At 50.9% G+C, this 15236-nt stretch overlaps 1 protein-coding gene across 1 annotated transcript; it reads left to right on the top strand.

Annotated features, from left to right (window-relative positions):
- Positions 1-975: 975 nt before the first annotated feature.
- LOC144159892 (uncharacterized) lies at positions 976-2181 on the top strand. The gene has a single exon (XM_077691550.1). It carries the CDS (start codon positions 976-978, stop codon positions 2179-2181), a length of 1206 nt encoding a protein of 401 aa, XP_077547676.1.
- Positions 2182-15236: the final 13055 nt, after the last annotated feature.

Genomic DNA, 15236 nt, shown 5'->3' with positions numbered 1-15236 from the left:
CACGCTGGATTACAGGGGCGCGTTACCACCCCCAGCCTTTGGCCTCCTCCCACACTGGATTACATGGGTCATAGTTGCTCCACAAATACCATCTTTCGGGATACAAGGGATCCTCTGAGGAACTCCCGGTGGCTCTGCACACTCGCCCCCAAGACTGAAGGTTACAAGGGCTCATCAAGTTCCCTCGGTCAGCAGACCAGTTCGCATTAAAGGCCCCTTCCATGCTCCGGTTACAGAGGTTCGCTACACCCCCGGCCTCATTGTGTGTACCCATGCTTCAGCATGGCACGATAAAACGAACTGTACCGCATGTACCCCTATGACTTGGGTTACAAGGGCTCGTCACCTCCCTCGGCGAGCAGATCGGTTCGTGTTTATAGGCCCCTTCCTAGCTGCGGTTACAGGGGCTCGCCACTCCCCCGGCCTCATAGTAGCGCTCACATTGCTTCAGCAACCGTGCGCCACTATAACACAAACTGTACCGCTTGGTGCAGTTGCACTTCGCAACATTGACCCCCCGGCCTCCACCACACTGGATTACAGGGGCGCGTTACCGAATTGTTTCTGGCGCAGCTAATACTGAATGTAGATCAATTAGGATTAGGATTAGGAAAAACTTTATTTGTGCCTGCAAAACGACTAAGCGCCGCGACGCGGGCCTGGCGTCGTCCTAGGTGTTGTGGCCGTCTGCCAGCGCCCCCTACCCTGTGTTAAGTGGACGTTCAGGGACAGCCCTAGGGGGGTCGGTGCCCGCCCGCCATGGAGCCGGCTGTCACATGTATCCTGTACCCTACTCTCATGTCTTAATTATTAAAGGTTATCACCTACCAAAACGTGAACATGGTGTCAGAAGTTGAGGACTAGTACCCGCACGCAAACTTCGCCAGGCCAGCCGCTGGAAACCCGGACTCATCAGAAGTTCGGCGTCTTCGTCAAGCGTCGTCGCTAGGCCTACGCCGCCCGCGCATCGAAACAATGGACGGGGCTTCCCCAGCTACTCGCCCAGTGCCGCCAACGCCGTCGCCGTACCAGATTTCACCGCCGGAGCCTTTCACGTTCCTACCGGAGCATTGGACGACATGGAAGAGGCGTTGGGAACGGTTCCGCACCGCATCGGGACTGAACGGCAAGCCGGAAGATGCGCAAGTAAACTCTCTCGTCTACTTAATGGGTCCAAAGGCTGAGGAAATTTTCCCCACTCTCCCCATCCCGGCCGACAAGCAAGAGTCCTACGCCGACGTGTTGGCTGCGTTCGAGGCGTTTTTCATCGTAAAAAGAAACGTCGTTTACGAGCGCGCTGTATTCAACAGACGCTCACAGCGTGAGGGAGAATCGGCGGCGGAATTCATAACTGCGCTGTACGCGCTAGTTGAAACCTGTGACTATGGGAACCTCAAAGAAGAGCTGCTCAGGGATCGGATCGTAGTCGGGGTCCGGGACAAGAAGCTGTCTACGAAACTCCAGATGGAAGGTGATCTCACGCTCGAGAGGGCAGTATTGTTGACTAAGCAAACAGAAACCGTCGGTCGGCAGCAAGAGAACCTGAAGCAGCCGGTCGACCCTTCATCTGCCGAAGCGGCCTACGTGGATAGCCTGAAAGTGAAGTCACACAAGGGAAGAAAACCCAAGCAGGGAGGTCCGCCAAAACAGGGGACTGAGCCAGCGCTGAAACAACCCTGCTACTGGTGTGGCAACGCAGTACAGCATCCCAGGCAACAGTGCCCTGCTTCGAAAGCCCAGTGTCACAAGTGCGGCAAGCAGGGTCATTTTGCATCGGTCTGCAAAGCCAAGCGACTACGACAGATCATCCAGCAACGTGAGAGCACGCAAACAAATGATGAACAGTTCTTTGCCGGAACAGTCAACGCTACGATGAAAAAGAAACCGTGGAAAGTTTCAGTTGCCGTCAACGGTCACAGTGTTGACTTTCGTCTGGATACAGGGGCAGACGTCACGGTTGTGCCAACAGGTCTGCTATCAAGGCTGGAAAAGCAGATCACTCTTCTCAAACCCGACAAGCTCATTCTTGGACCAGCAAAGCAGCGTCTAGACATCGTTGGAGTCCTGAATGCGACAGTCTCATACAAGGGAACGAGTGTCACAGCAGACCTGCACGTCACAAGGGGCCTGGACGAACCACTCCTTGGGCTAGACCTGATAGAGAGCTTTGGCATCTTGTAACGAGTAAACGGAGCCTGTTCTACGCAGTGTCTAGACCCAGTCAGCGAGTACCCAGAACTATTTCAGGGCTTGGGGAAAGCGCCTTGCGCGTACAAAATCAAGCTGAAGCCAGAGGCAGAGCCCGTGGCAGTTGCATCCCCAAGACGCGTACCAGTTCCCCTGCTAAAGCCAGTTGAGTGCCAACTCCAGAAGATGGAAAAGGAAGGAGTCATCACCAGAGTGAGTGAGCCAACAGACTGGTGCTCGCCAATTGTGGTCGTGCCAAAGAAGAACGGTGAAGTGCGCATATGTGTAGACTACACAGCGCTGAACAAGAGCATACAACGAGAGTATCACCCAATCCCTAGCGTAGAGCCGATTTTGGCTACCTTGGGACAAGCCAAGTACTTCTCTCGTCTCGATGCATACTCGGGGTTCTACCAAGTGGAACTGCATCCCGAATCAACGCTGCTCACAACATTCATCACTCCATTTGGTCGGTTCAAGTTCAACCGCCTTCCCTTTGGCATTTCTTCGGCTCCTGAACATTTTCAGAGAATGGTTCATCAGCTTTTAGAAGGCCAGGAGGGAGTGGCGTGCCTCATCGACGACATTCTCGTGTGGGGCAGGACGAAAACCGAGCATGACAGTCGTCTCCTTGAAGTCCTGGACAGACTAAAACAGAAGGGACTTACACTGAACCGTGACAAGTGTGTGTTCGCTCAGGAAACCGTCCAGTTCTTGGGCCATGTGATCAACAAAGATGGCGTGACTCCAGACCCAGACAAGATTGCGACCATCGTTAACATGCCTCCTCCAACAGACGTGACCGAACTAAAGAGATTCTTGGGCATGGTGAACTTTGTCGCACGGTTCATACCAAATCTAGCTGTCAAGGCAGCTCCTCTGAAAGACCTACTGCACAAGGACGTCCCATTCAGCTGGGACAGCGCTCAGCAACGTGCATTCGAAGATCTTAAAGCTTCTCTCACATCGCAACCACTGCTTGCTCTCTACCACCCTACAAAGGAGACGGTCTTGTCTGCAGACGCGTCCAGCTACGGGCTGGGTGCTGTTCTTCTGCAGCGTCAGGAAGATAAGAGCCTGCGAGCCGTTGCCTACGCTTCAAAATCGTTGACAGAGGCAGAGAAGGGCTACTCCCAGATCGAAAAGGAGGCCCTCGCCATCACATGGGCATCGGACAAGTTCAAGGACTATCTTCTTGGTTTGAAGTTTCATATTGAAACTGATCACAAGCCTCTCATCCCTCTGTTCACTCGGAAGCCAGTGGATGACCTCACACCAAGATTGCAACGCCTGCGTCTTAGGATGATGCGATACGACTATACGATGCAGCACGTACCAGGCAAGGACCTGGTTGTTGCTGATGCATTATCCCGGCAGCCACTTGCAGCACATGGAAGCACAGACCTTGCTGACGAGGTTAGAGAGTTCGAGCAAGCCCTCATCTGTCATGTGCACGTCCCCGACGTGAGCTTACAGACTCTTGCGAAGGCACAAGGTGGAGACCTCGTTTCCAAAGCCATCGTGGACTACCTTCAAACAGCCTGGCCGAAGGTGAAGTCCCAAGTGCGGCAGGAGTGTTTGCCATACTGGCAGTTTAAGGATGAACTTACACTACATGACGGAATCATCATGAGAGGCCAGCGCTACTTCATACCTGCAGCCCTAAGAGCTTCTGTGCTCGGTTCTCTCCACGACGGGCATGAAGGCATCACGAAGTGCAAAAGGCGAGCCAAACTGTCCTGCTGGTGGCCAGGTATAGCGAGAGACATTGCTGACACCGTGGAGAAGTGTGTCAGCTGCATGGAGCAAAGACTAACTCCAGTCCAGCCGCTCATGACCACCCCCTTCCCAGACAGACCGTGGCAAAGGTTAGCCATGGACTTGTTCTATGCCAACGGGAAGTGGTACCTGTGTGTGACGGACTATTACTCGCGCTACATTGAGATAGCACTACTGGAAAACCAGAGACCCGAAACTGTCATCCAGAAGACAAAGTCTATCTTTGCAAGGCATGGCATTCCTGAGGAAGTGGTCACGGACAACGGGCCGCAGTTCCGTTCGGAGTTTCTGGCTTTTGCCAAAGACTGGGGCTTTCGACACATCACTTCAAGCCCTAAGTATGCACAAAGCAATGGCTGTGCTGAAGCTGCGGTCAAGATCGCCAAAAAGAAAATAACGAAGGCATCGGATCCGTACAGGGCTCTCTTGGCGTATCGAGCAACACCACTGGACAACGGGTACAGCCCGGCCGAGCTGTTGTTCAGCCGTCGGCTGCGAACGCACATCCCTTTGGCACCAGAACTGCTGAAGCCTTCAGTTGCAGACGCAGCAGCCCTCAAGGCTTCAGAGCACAAAGCCAGAAGTCGTCAAGAGTTAAACTACAACAGAAGGCATGCTGCCAGAGAGCGACCGGAGTTTCAACCTGCCCAGAAGGTTTGGATCAAGGACCTGAAACGCACTGGAACAGTGCTTGCGAAGGCGGATGCGCCCCGCTCCTACATCATTGGCACGGACCAGGGCACCGTTCGCCGAAACGCTAAGTTCTTGGTTGTCGATCGTCGTGAGAGTGCCGAGGAAGATCAAGTCTCCGTTGACAGCTTGCCTCCCCCGCGTGACACACTCACCGACACACCCAGCAACGCGGCTCCCTTGGCACCACCATCTCCGCAAGCAGCTGGACCTGGGACAAGGTTGCGATCTGGGAGACTGATCCGTCCACCGCGCCGTTATGGCTATACGCCTCGAGCGCGGCCTGTAGGGGCGCCACTGAAATCCCCCTAGCGGCCCGTTTCGAAAGCAGGCGCGGGAGTCCCCGGCCCGTTCCGCCCTGTTGCCGTTGCTTTTTGGCTCGTTCAAGACAGCGATTTACCGTTTGTCCGCGTTCGAAATACCGAATAACGTGGATCAGGCACTCTGTTTGCAAGCGTGGTGTGTTCACGAGAGTATAAACGTTTATGACGCGATCTTAGTGAGATCTATATGAGCGCCGGGCGTGTGCCTCAGGCCGGCGCGTACCGAAGCCAGCATTTGCATGCACCTGATCGCAATTCCGCTGCCCTGAAATTTAGTGGCAGTGTCTCCGTATGCGGCCGTATACACACGTAAATCGACTTTGTGCACTTACAAAATCCAGCGGAGCACTCATACCTGACAGCACGTAAGTTACGCCTGCCAATATCACGTATCAGATATTGATCAGTACCATGAACAAGCCAATGCGGCATAAATTTCACAAACACTGTACCAAAGAAGTACGATGGATAATGCAAAATTACACCCCGGAGTCAGCACACGACGACAAATTTAATGATGGGTCCTCTTGCCCGGTGTGAGCGCTCGCAAAGATTCATCTGTTACATTTATCCTCCATGAGAAGCGCGAAGATGGGCTTATAGAGTAATCCGCATCCGTGACCAAACTCTTCTTCGAAACATCGTCATATGACACAGGGAGACCACAGAATCTAGCATAAACCGAAATCAGAGACCCTTATCAGATACGACACTCTTCCAACGAGCCCGTGTGTACGAGATTTTGGCGCACGTTAACGATCTCCAGGTGGTCAAAATTAATCCGGAGCCCTCCACTACGGCGTGCTTCATCGCCTCCGTTGCGTCAGCGCGTTAAACCCTGCAATCAATCAATCAACTCTTCCAACGACACCTCGTATCGCTTGTGAACTGCCTACCCTGTATTCTTCAAAAAATGCGTTTGCCGAGTGATCAGCCGTTCGTTGAAGGCAAAAAACAAACGAAAAGTGAACACGCAGCTTGTGCGTGTGATTACTAAAACGTTCAGTCGTTGATTTCGCTCCGCATTTGTAAACAAGGATAGTTAAGCGTCCTCCTCCTTACCCCCCCCCATTGTCTAGCGAAATATCAGTGCATTTCGCATCTAGTTGGTCTGGTGAATACTACCTTGCTCAAACAAACGTCTTTAGCATTTCAGAAGCTGCACTCGGTTTTTTTTTTCATTCCCGTACGACTATTATATTTATTCCTGACTTGCCGACCATTCATTTTCCCGTGGTTTCATTAACATATACCGTACCTTGGTTCTCACTATAAGGCATGAGTGGGCACATATCTGACAACGCACAGCCTTTGAGTGTACTTAACATTTTCGCGTGGCTTATATTCCCATAAAAGGCACAAGTTTTTTGTCAGCTGGTGGGTTATCACATCCCCGAAACATATTTTTCTACGACGTACATATTCGAAGCAAAGCCGCATTTGTTGTCTGCGCTGCAAAACGAACCAACCTCTTACAGTGCCAATATCAGGACTAAACGAGGCGACAATAAATAGAATTCACTTGTGCTGACGCGTTCGAAGGTGACAGCGGTGATATATGCTGCTGCCGTCGCCGACGCCCGCAAGAGCGGCCAAGACGCGCGCAGAACCGCCTCCCCGGGTAGCTCTTGTTGGCGTTAGCGCGCTCTACCAAGACGCAGCTGTTTTTTTTTTAAGTGCCCTAAACATGCAGTTAGCTTACAGAGGTCACCATAACAAGTTGTTTAGTGCGCGGAAAGGCAAAGAGAAGCGAAAGAGAACCAAAACACTGCATGACCACCTATCAGCCACGCAGCGCTAACGCCGCGGAGAAGCGGCGGCAGGCGGCGCAGCGATCGCGAATCTCGAGGCGTATTGGCGGTGAGCGCGAACACAGGCGGCGCTGCGAAGCGCGCCTCCGTGACGTCAGCTTAGGGATTCTCGCATTTGTCGTCTGCTTCACTTAGGATCGCTCTCCCTGCTGTTTCTTTGCGCTCGGTCAACGTCTGATGCTTGTCCGCACCAGAATTGGCGTGTGGGCAACTTTTTATCATAATAATAGGCTTGAAATCGCATACACTAGCTCATGGTGTCAATTAAAGTATAGTTTTGGATACCGCTACGGGAGAAACATTGCCGGTGCCACCCCATTCCTTGCGAAGCCGGTCCTGTGCGGAGCGCGAAGAGTCGGAGCTAGGCGTCAGCTTCTCATGTAAGCATTCGAACAAAAGGAACAGTCAAGTGCTAATAACCGACAACCGCGAAAATGGAAGACCAAAACAAATTCTAGGCCTTCAGGGCTGTCGGCTTTGGCAGAAGGCATCACGATTCCCGGTAATCATATGTAAGGTAAAACAGTTTTTGCAACCTTGCCGAACGCTCGAACGCGTTTTGTCACTTCACTTTACGTTGTCAAGGCATGGAAGTTTGCCGACATGCACTATAGACTGCAAAAACTGTAGATTGAGTGCCAAATAACCCAGTGTGTATATACGCGCGTGCTGATTTTATACCAGGCATCTAACCAGTATGGAGGTTTATTGAGCAAAACGAGTCACGTCTTCGTTAAATTTATAGTAACACATATATGTTTGTTAAGACCTGGAGAGATATTTCGGAACATTTTGCACAGCCATATCTTCCCGATATTCAGATATGCGTTATAGGAAAACTGCACTCAAAAGGAGGAGGAGGAGTAAGGGGAGGAGGAGAAAACTTTGTTAAACATTTAATCGATCTGGTTAGTGGGCCGGGTCCTCAGTTCAGGACAAGAGAGTAAAAGTAATTTTCTTCAAATCAGAGAACGCCATCCCGAGTAGAATAGGATTTGTTCTTCGCGCCTGGAAGGGTTGAAAAGTAATAAAGAGCTACCTGGAATTCTTCTTCGGTTTCGAGTCTTGTAATATATGCAGGTATACTATTTATTACGTTAGTTAGCGAGTATATCACGCCTTGAACACCGTAATCATGTCATCATTGTTCGAGTTGAGAGTCAGTTCGTTATGATAACGATATAATTACGATAGAAATTCGGAGCACAAAAGCCGCCTTCGAGTACTGTGGACCACGTTGTTTAGGGCGCGATCGCGGTGGCGTAGCACAAACCTTCTCATTGTTCACGAGGATGGCTTGGTGGGCTAGTTGGTGTAGCATCATAAAGGGTTGACAGCGCATAAACACGACGACACAAGGAAAAGGAGACAGGAGAAGCGCTGACAGGATATCAGCGCTTGTCCTGTCTCCTTTTCCTTGTGTCGTCGTGTTTATGCGCTGTCAACCCTTTATGATGCTTCTCATTGTATTTGCATGTGAATAAACAAAGCACGCTGCGGATATGCACCTTCTTGCACGCAGCCGTAATGAAAGCCAATTTGTGAAGAAGGGAATGTATGCCATACAAAACGAAGGAAATATCCACACGACCTTTGTGAGGCTCCCAAACATCCCGAAACCTCCTAATAAGAAGTTGGTGACAGCGCAGAAAAATTAATGCGTTGGGCAGAAAAAAAAGCAAGAAACATTAATCCGATACAAGACAACAACGAAAGAAACAGAAGAAAGCCGCTTTATTTCCTGCTGTGCGATGAGCGTGTAGAGGCCGCTGCTTGGTACGTAGTATTAGACTGTTGAGTCTTCATAGGAGCATCTCAAAAATACTGCATGGAAGCCTCCGCATTTTGAATACTTATCGAGAAGCTCTGATCGATGATCCTCGCGAATAAGCAAGAAAGGACGAGTTACACACGATCTTCTGACCTATACTCTGAAGAAAGTTGTTCTCTATCTCTTTGTGTGTTGCAAACTTGTGGGGGATACAGCTTCAAATTATTCAGATGCGTCAGAAGCTGGCAAAATAACTGAGTCGCTAGAAATACGCTTTTTAACGCACTACAGCAACGAAGCGGGCGATTTCTAGCCCAGGCACTGTTGCCCCTCACAAGCGGAGTGTAGCAGACGACAGCGGCGCGAATCCCTAAGCCGACGTCAGATCCAGGGGGCGCCACTCAAAGATCTCACCGCCAATACTTAAAGGGGGAGATGTTGTGGCCGTCTGCCAGCGCCCCCTACCCTGTGTTAAGTGGACGTTCAGGGACAGCCCTAGGGGGGTCGGTGCCCGCCCGCCATGGAGCCGGCTGTCACATGTATCCTGTACCCTACTCTCATGTCTTAATTATTAAAGGTTATCACCTACCAAAACGTGAACACTAGGGATTGCATTGCATCGCTATATTGGTACTACGCCACAATAAAGGCATTTTGTAACTTTTACAAAATGCTTTTCTGGGTCCCTTTAAGGCACTGCAGCATGTGACTGGCTAGGGTATGCAGTTTCAGAAATGGGAGAAAATGTGGCGTCTTGTGGATGCATAGGCTGCGTCAGTCGGGGCATGGGAAAAGCAAAGGTGAGTGATTGCATTGCAGAAGGCATACTGCTATTCTTTACCTAGAATAAGAATATGACATACGCCTGGTTCCGAGCAAACGTTTTCTGCTCGTGCACATACATTATACATAATAAATGCATAATGTATGCATGTATTATACATGATGATGACAGGTGATGACGACGCGGATGCCACGATATATCGTGGCATCTGCGTCGTCATCACGTGCTCGTAACCAGTGTGAGGAGTGGTGGGATCGCGATCTTGTTCGGCACGTTAGTTAAAAGTGGGATCTCGCTCCCAGTGAGAGTTTTGCATGAGTGGACAATTCTCTTTCGTTGATGAGCGATAACAATGATCCCTCTCTTTTTGAGGAGCAGACGGGATGAGGAACGAAGTCCCTTTTCTTAAAGGGAATGATACATGATGTGTGATCATGAGGGGCGATTGTGGAGGAGTCTGTGTATGTATGCATCCAATAACTCATATTTTACTTTATCAATGCCTTGAAAAAGGGGTTAACCTTGAATTTTTCAAGTGCTGGGAGTGGCCTTGGAAGGTCTCGTTAGGGTGTACAAAGCCGGAACATGTAGAATTCAAGTTTTGAAAAAATTTTCAATATGAAAGATGAGAAGGAGAAAAGGTTGCAGAGGACATCAACGCTTATCTAGCTGCAAGTCGCAAAAGTGTTGCATTCACCATCCATGATCTCCAAGCGCTGAATGTCATCATAAGAGCGTGACTTAGCTGCAGCGGTTTTATATGCAGTGGCACACTACTCATTGGCACGAGCGCTGACTGGCGGGAGGAGCAACGAACGATGCCACAGCAGAGAAAAGAGGGCCTGCGTTGGCGAGCCTACCGACAGCCTAGAGCTCCTTATCCCATTCCCAGCTGAAGGCGGGCACCTTCTTCTTGCTGCCGCCGTTGTCGTTTTCAATTGGTAGTGGTGACGCATTTCATCAGCCACCTGAGAGGCACGGCAGTTTCGGGCACCTCGTGCACATGGAGGATCTCAATGAGCTTAGCAGAGTTATTAAAAATAAAAAGTATATTCGGCAAACCAAGTAGGCGTGTAGCTTAAGGCTCAGTGTTTTATGCAGTTATTTTCAGCCTCAAATTTGCGTAGTTCATGCACGTTAATTTTGACCACTTTCGTCGTGGTTGCTGACGCGGCAGATATTCTTGTCGGCCACTCTGTGAACTACATAAAGGGACACTAAGTGTGTAAACAAAGTGGCTTATACAACAGTGCCGAGAAAAAGAATTATATAGCTTGCGGCTGTGCAACTTATTTGACACCAAAGGCAGTGCCAACAGCACAAGAACAGGAATCTGTACCACAAATTTTGTGCGAGTCGCACCCACACAAGTTGTGTGCACATGGTTGGTGGAGTGGCGGGGCATGTTCAAGCACTCCCCTGAAAGGAACGCGTTAATAAGGACCCGGTTGTAGAGTTCATACTATTTAAAAGCACAAACTCATGCTTGCGCCCATTGCCGAATAGGCTGCCTTCAGCTCACCACGTCGGGCAGAAAGCTTCGTTTAATTTAGATCATGTTTTTCCTTGCGCGGGTGAACGCGTTGGCTATCGTTCATTCTTATATGTATGATGTATCTGCAAGTGTACACCCTTCCAAATTTTTAAAAATATCGCGGGAGCGATGACCGATCGATGTCACATACGGTGTCCAGCAGTGAAATAGGCGAGATCGAGTGCGCGCACGCACATACAGCTCCCGGTCCTGTGCGAGCCTATTCTAACGTTGATGTGAGCATCGTCTGCTACGCTGTTTCCTCGAGCGCAATAACCCCCTGCGATTATATCTGCAGGACTTTGTTTACGAGAAACCGGGGTTATTTGAAGCACATGCGCACCTCCAATGCCCTTTTGATGTTTCTCTCGTATCAATTGCCCGGCACTTCCATCAGTATTGTTTACGCTGCTTAGCTTCTTTCGGCGGCTAGCAATTCGCCGATGTATACGAAAAGCAGGGGTTGCGTTGCTCTAAGGAGAACAGCGTAGCAGACGACGCTCATACGGCAGATAGTTCTATGCGCGTGCGCCCGCACTCACCTATTTCACCGGTGGACACCGTGATAAGGCGGTGACACATATGGGGCTCGAGAAGAGGGCGCCACCCCATCAAGCGGCTCAAGTACCAAGTCAAGTATCCATGAACATACAGAAAAACAATCGGAACAGCCGTATTTGACGTTTTTTACACAACTTACTGATCTACCATGCATATGGATGCAAAAATGAGTTACGTCGCGCAAATGCGTTACCATCGCGCGACTGCTCTGACCAACTTCAGCTCAGTGGTGCTCCTTCGTCGGGACCACGCCGCCTCCACACGTAGGACCGCACAGCAGTCGCGCCCCCCCCCCCCTTGTTTTTTTTTAACAGCGTTCGCCGTTGCAGGAAAAAATACCAAGAAATTCCGAGCGCTAGTGAACACGACCCTCGCGGCGGCGACCGCCGAGCATTTCCGGCATGCGCAGTGGCTTTAACAACAACAACAAAAAAGAAAAAACTTCAAGGAGCGAGAAAATGCTGAGCGCTCGTGAGTGCGTGCCTCGCGGTGGCCGCCAAGTCTCCTGCTCGCGCAGTGGCTGTGGCAAAAAAAAAAAAAAAAAAAAAAAAAAAAAAAAAAAAAAAAAACTCAAGCGTTTGTTGTAATCGTGGCAACACTTGCTCGAAACGAGAAAGACGTGCACGTCATAGCGTACGCCCCTGGTTCGTTGTTCTCTACTCCACCACTCTACTGCAACACTCGCCGCGAAGAAGACGACTACTTCGATGCATATGACGACGATTACTAGCGCTAATAGACAATGTTGTGTCCAACAACGCTCAGCTTCGCCATTCAAGTCTTGCGCGTGAGTGCGAGCTTCCTTGACTTTTTCTCGCTTTTTTCCAGGGAACAGACCAACCTGAATTGAAAAAAAAAAAAAAAAAAAGTTTGATGGCCGTGAGTACAACCAACAACAGTGCCAAAAGCGTGAAAATAGCTAGGCGTCGGTGCGCAATTGCACAATTGCACTTACCCGCACTACGATCGAGTGACATCACAAACGGTATTGGTGGAGCCTGCAAATAAATGTACGCCGGAAATTTTGCTCAGCACGTTCTTTTTAAAATACACAAACTTCTGCTAGCGAACATAAAATAGGATGCCTCCCCGCAGGCAATAGGGTGTATTGACAGGGCTTTCGACCGCGCGGCGGCGCTACCTGGGCGGCGGCGCCGAAATAGCGAGAAAGGAAGACCGGGCGGCAGTGTGCCGAAATAGCGAGAAAGGAAGACCGGCCCCTGGTTTGCTGTGCGTTAGACGTAGAGAAGGCTTACGATAGTGTGCCTCACTCTGACCTCTTCAAACGACTAGCAGTGCTGGGTCTCCCCGCGAAACTGCTGAGCACTGTACAACGTCTGTACTCCGACAACGTAGTGGCCGCCAGATTCGGCACAATAGAAACTGGGAGGATCAGGGTGAATAGAGGACTGCGTCAAGGTTGCCCCCTGTCACCGCTTCTCTACCTACTGTACGTGTCGGGCGTTGAGAGAGCCCTCCTGCAATCTCGCCTGGGCTTCGGTCTGAGATACACGACAAGCGGTATCGATGATAACCGCCGGATCCCAGGCCAGGCATACGCAGACGACCTGCTGTTGATGGCAGAGACTCCTCATGACCTGCAGAGCCTACTGGACATATGTGCAGCTGAGATGAAGGGGCTGGGCCTTCGATTCAATGCCCAGAAAACCACAGTAGTTCAGTTGGCCGGGAAGATGGCAGAAGGCACGGTACTAAGGTTGGGGGAGGAGGTCCTGCAAACTGCATCATCAGTCAGGTACCTCGGAGTTAGCTTGTGCAGCGGAGTGGACTTGTTCGGCCTTCACGAAGATAGAGTAGGGAAAACTGCCCTTAGAGCCCAATGCATATTGCGACGCAGGTGCCTATGGGGGTGTAACCGCTTTGCAGTGATCAGGGACTTGTGGAAACTGGTTCATGTGCCTGCTCTGACATTTGCAAACGCGGTGGTGTGCCTGTCGGCGAGAGGCCGTGACGTAATTGAGAGGCGACAGCGAGAAGTCGGCCGAATAGCCGTCGGATGTCACGGTAGGGTGGCTAACGAAGCTGTCCAAGGTGACCTAGGCTGGTCCAGTTTTGCTGCTCGGGAGGCCTCAAGCAAGCTGGCTTTCTACAACCGCCTGCTCAATATGCACCGGGACCGATGGGCGAGGAGAGTCTTTGAATACTTGTCGGCAACCTGTCTTCGCACTGGAGCAAAAGTTCGGTCTCACAGAAGACCCCATTCGGGTGCATTCAGTCGGAGCATACGCCCAGGCAGTACGACAAAGAGTCCGAGAAGTGGAAGACGCAGCATGGCAGCTAGCACTGACTGATAAGGAGACTCTGTCCTTCTACGGTCAGCACAAGAACTCCATCAAAGCGGTCCGCCTGTACGATAATAGCGTCGGGAACGCCCTGCTCTTCGAGGCTAGAGCAGGGGCACTATGCACTCTGACGCGGCAACAGGTGTTCGATGAGACAGTGACGTGTGTGTTGTGCCGCGCTTGTGGGAACTCCGACGAAACAATTGAACATCTGGTGCTTCAGTGCGACGCGCTTGGAGAGCCTGTGTCTCAGACAGCACTGACAGTAGCGCTGGGCTTCGAGGACTCGGAGGGTGAAGTGCAGACTGTGGCAGTATCCCGGACTAAGCGACGCCTTGAACAGTGGAGGGCAGCATGCAGCACTGCAAAGCACAGTGAGAGATCGGGGAAGAAGTGTCTGTGACAATGTGGGGGTGGCGTTGAGGGCGCAGAGCCAGCCACTCTTTCTGGACTCTTCCTGGACCTCTGTGTAGTTGTGAATTTTGTTTGCTTGTTTTTCCTTTTTTGCCAGGCCGTCACTGTAACGGCCACCCGTTTCAAAGGGAAAGGCACCACTGCATCATCATCATCATCATCGACGACGCCATATTTGAAGTTGCACTCCGCCGCGCGGGCAGCGCGATTCCCGACGCGAAACGTGGTTTGCGGCGTGGTGCTGGCAAGGAAGTTCGTGTAGACGGTGTTTTTTCTGCGTGATTCGTGGGTTTGAGGATGCCTTGTCGTATCGAGTAGTCAGCATTGTTTTCACTGCGAAATTGCGGGTGCGCTGTTCACGTCTCCTACAACCGCAGACCCGAAGCAGGCCGAACGACGAAAGCAAGCGCACGGTTTTTTTTTTTTTTTTTTTTTTGCTGTTTCGAAGCGAAGGCCAGGGCAGTGCTTGAAGACGGTATGATTTCGCGCCACAAATGCAACTGTCCAACAGTTTGACAGGCGCGGCCAGCGGCGTGCATAACCTGGTCCGTTTCGGCGATTTCGCGCTATCTCGGTGTCATCCCCATGCGCCGATTTCCTTATTTCCTGCGTTGCTTTAAACTACCGTGGCTCAAGTTGAGAAAGTTTCTTCACCGAAGGCTGCGAGGATATTTGTTGTGGTGCTGGAGTGTGAGATGAGGAGCTGGTTTTACCGTGCCACCCAAGCATGTTGCGCGCTTCCTGGGGAGTATGAGGGACCGTGAGGTGCTCTGGCGACAGTGTTTCGTGCGTTGAACGCACGAAGGTCGTCCATTTGAGCTCCTAATGAAGCGGAACAATTACGCACAGGGTCTGGGTGGAAACCATCGCGACGTAAGTACGTGATAAAATTAGGTATGGATATCCCACCGATGATTTTCAAGTGCTTTCCTTTCGGTAAACACGAAGCAGAAATTATAATCAGATCAAGATTATGGAACACGCTTTGGCTACTTCGAAAGCAGCGCTAAGACAAGTGACGAAGAGTGCTCTAGTTTGTCCCTGCATACGTTTTCGTCTCTGCGCTGTTTATGAAGTGG

The sequence above is a fragment of the Haemaphysalis longicornis genome, unplaced genomic scaffold, assembly GCF_048455015.1.
Source record: "Haemaphysalis longicornis isolate Haplotype H1 unplaced genomic scaffold, Haemaphysalis longicornis Haplotype H1 scaffold_1, whole genome shotgun sequence".
NCBI classification, from domain to species: domain Eukaryota; kingdom Metazoa; phylum Arthropoda; class Arachnida; order Ixodida; family Ixodidae; genus Haemaphysalis; species Haemaphysalis longicornis.
Note: the sequence above shows the minus strand (reverse complement) of the source record. Positions and strands in the feature narration are given on the sequence as shown.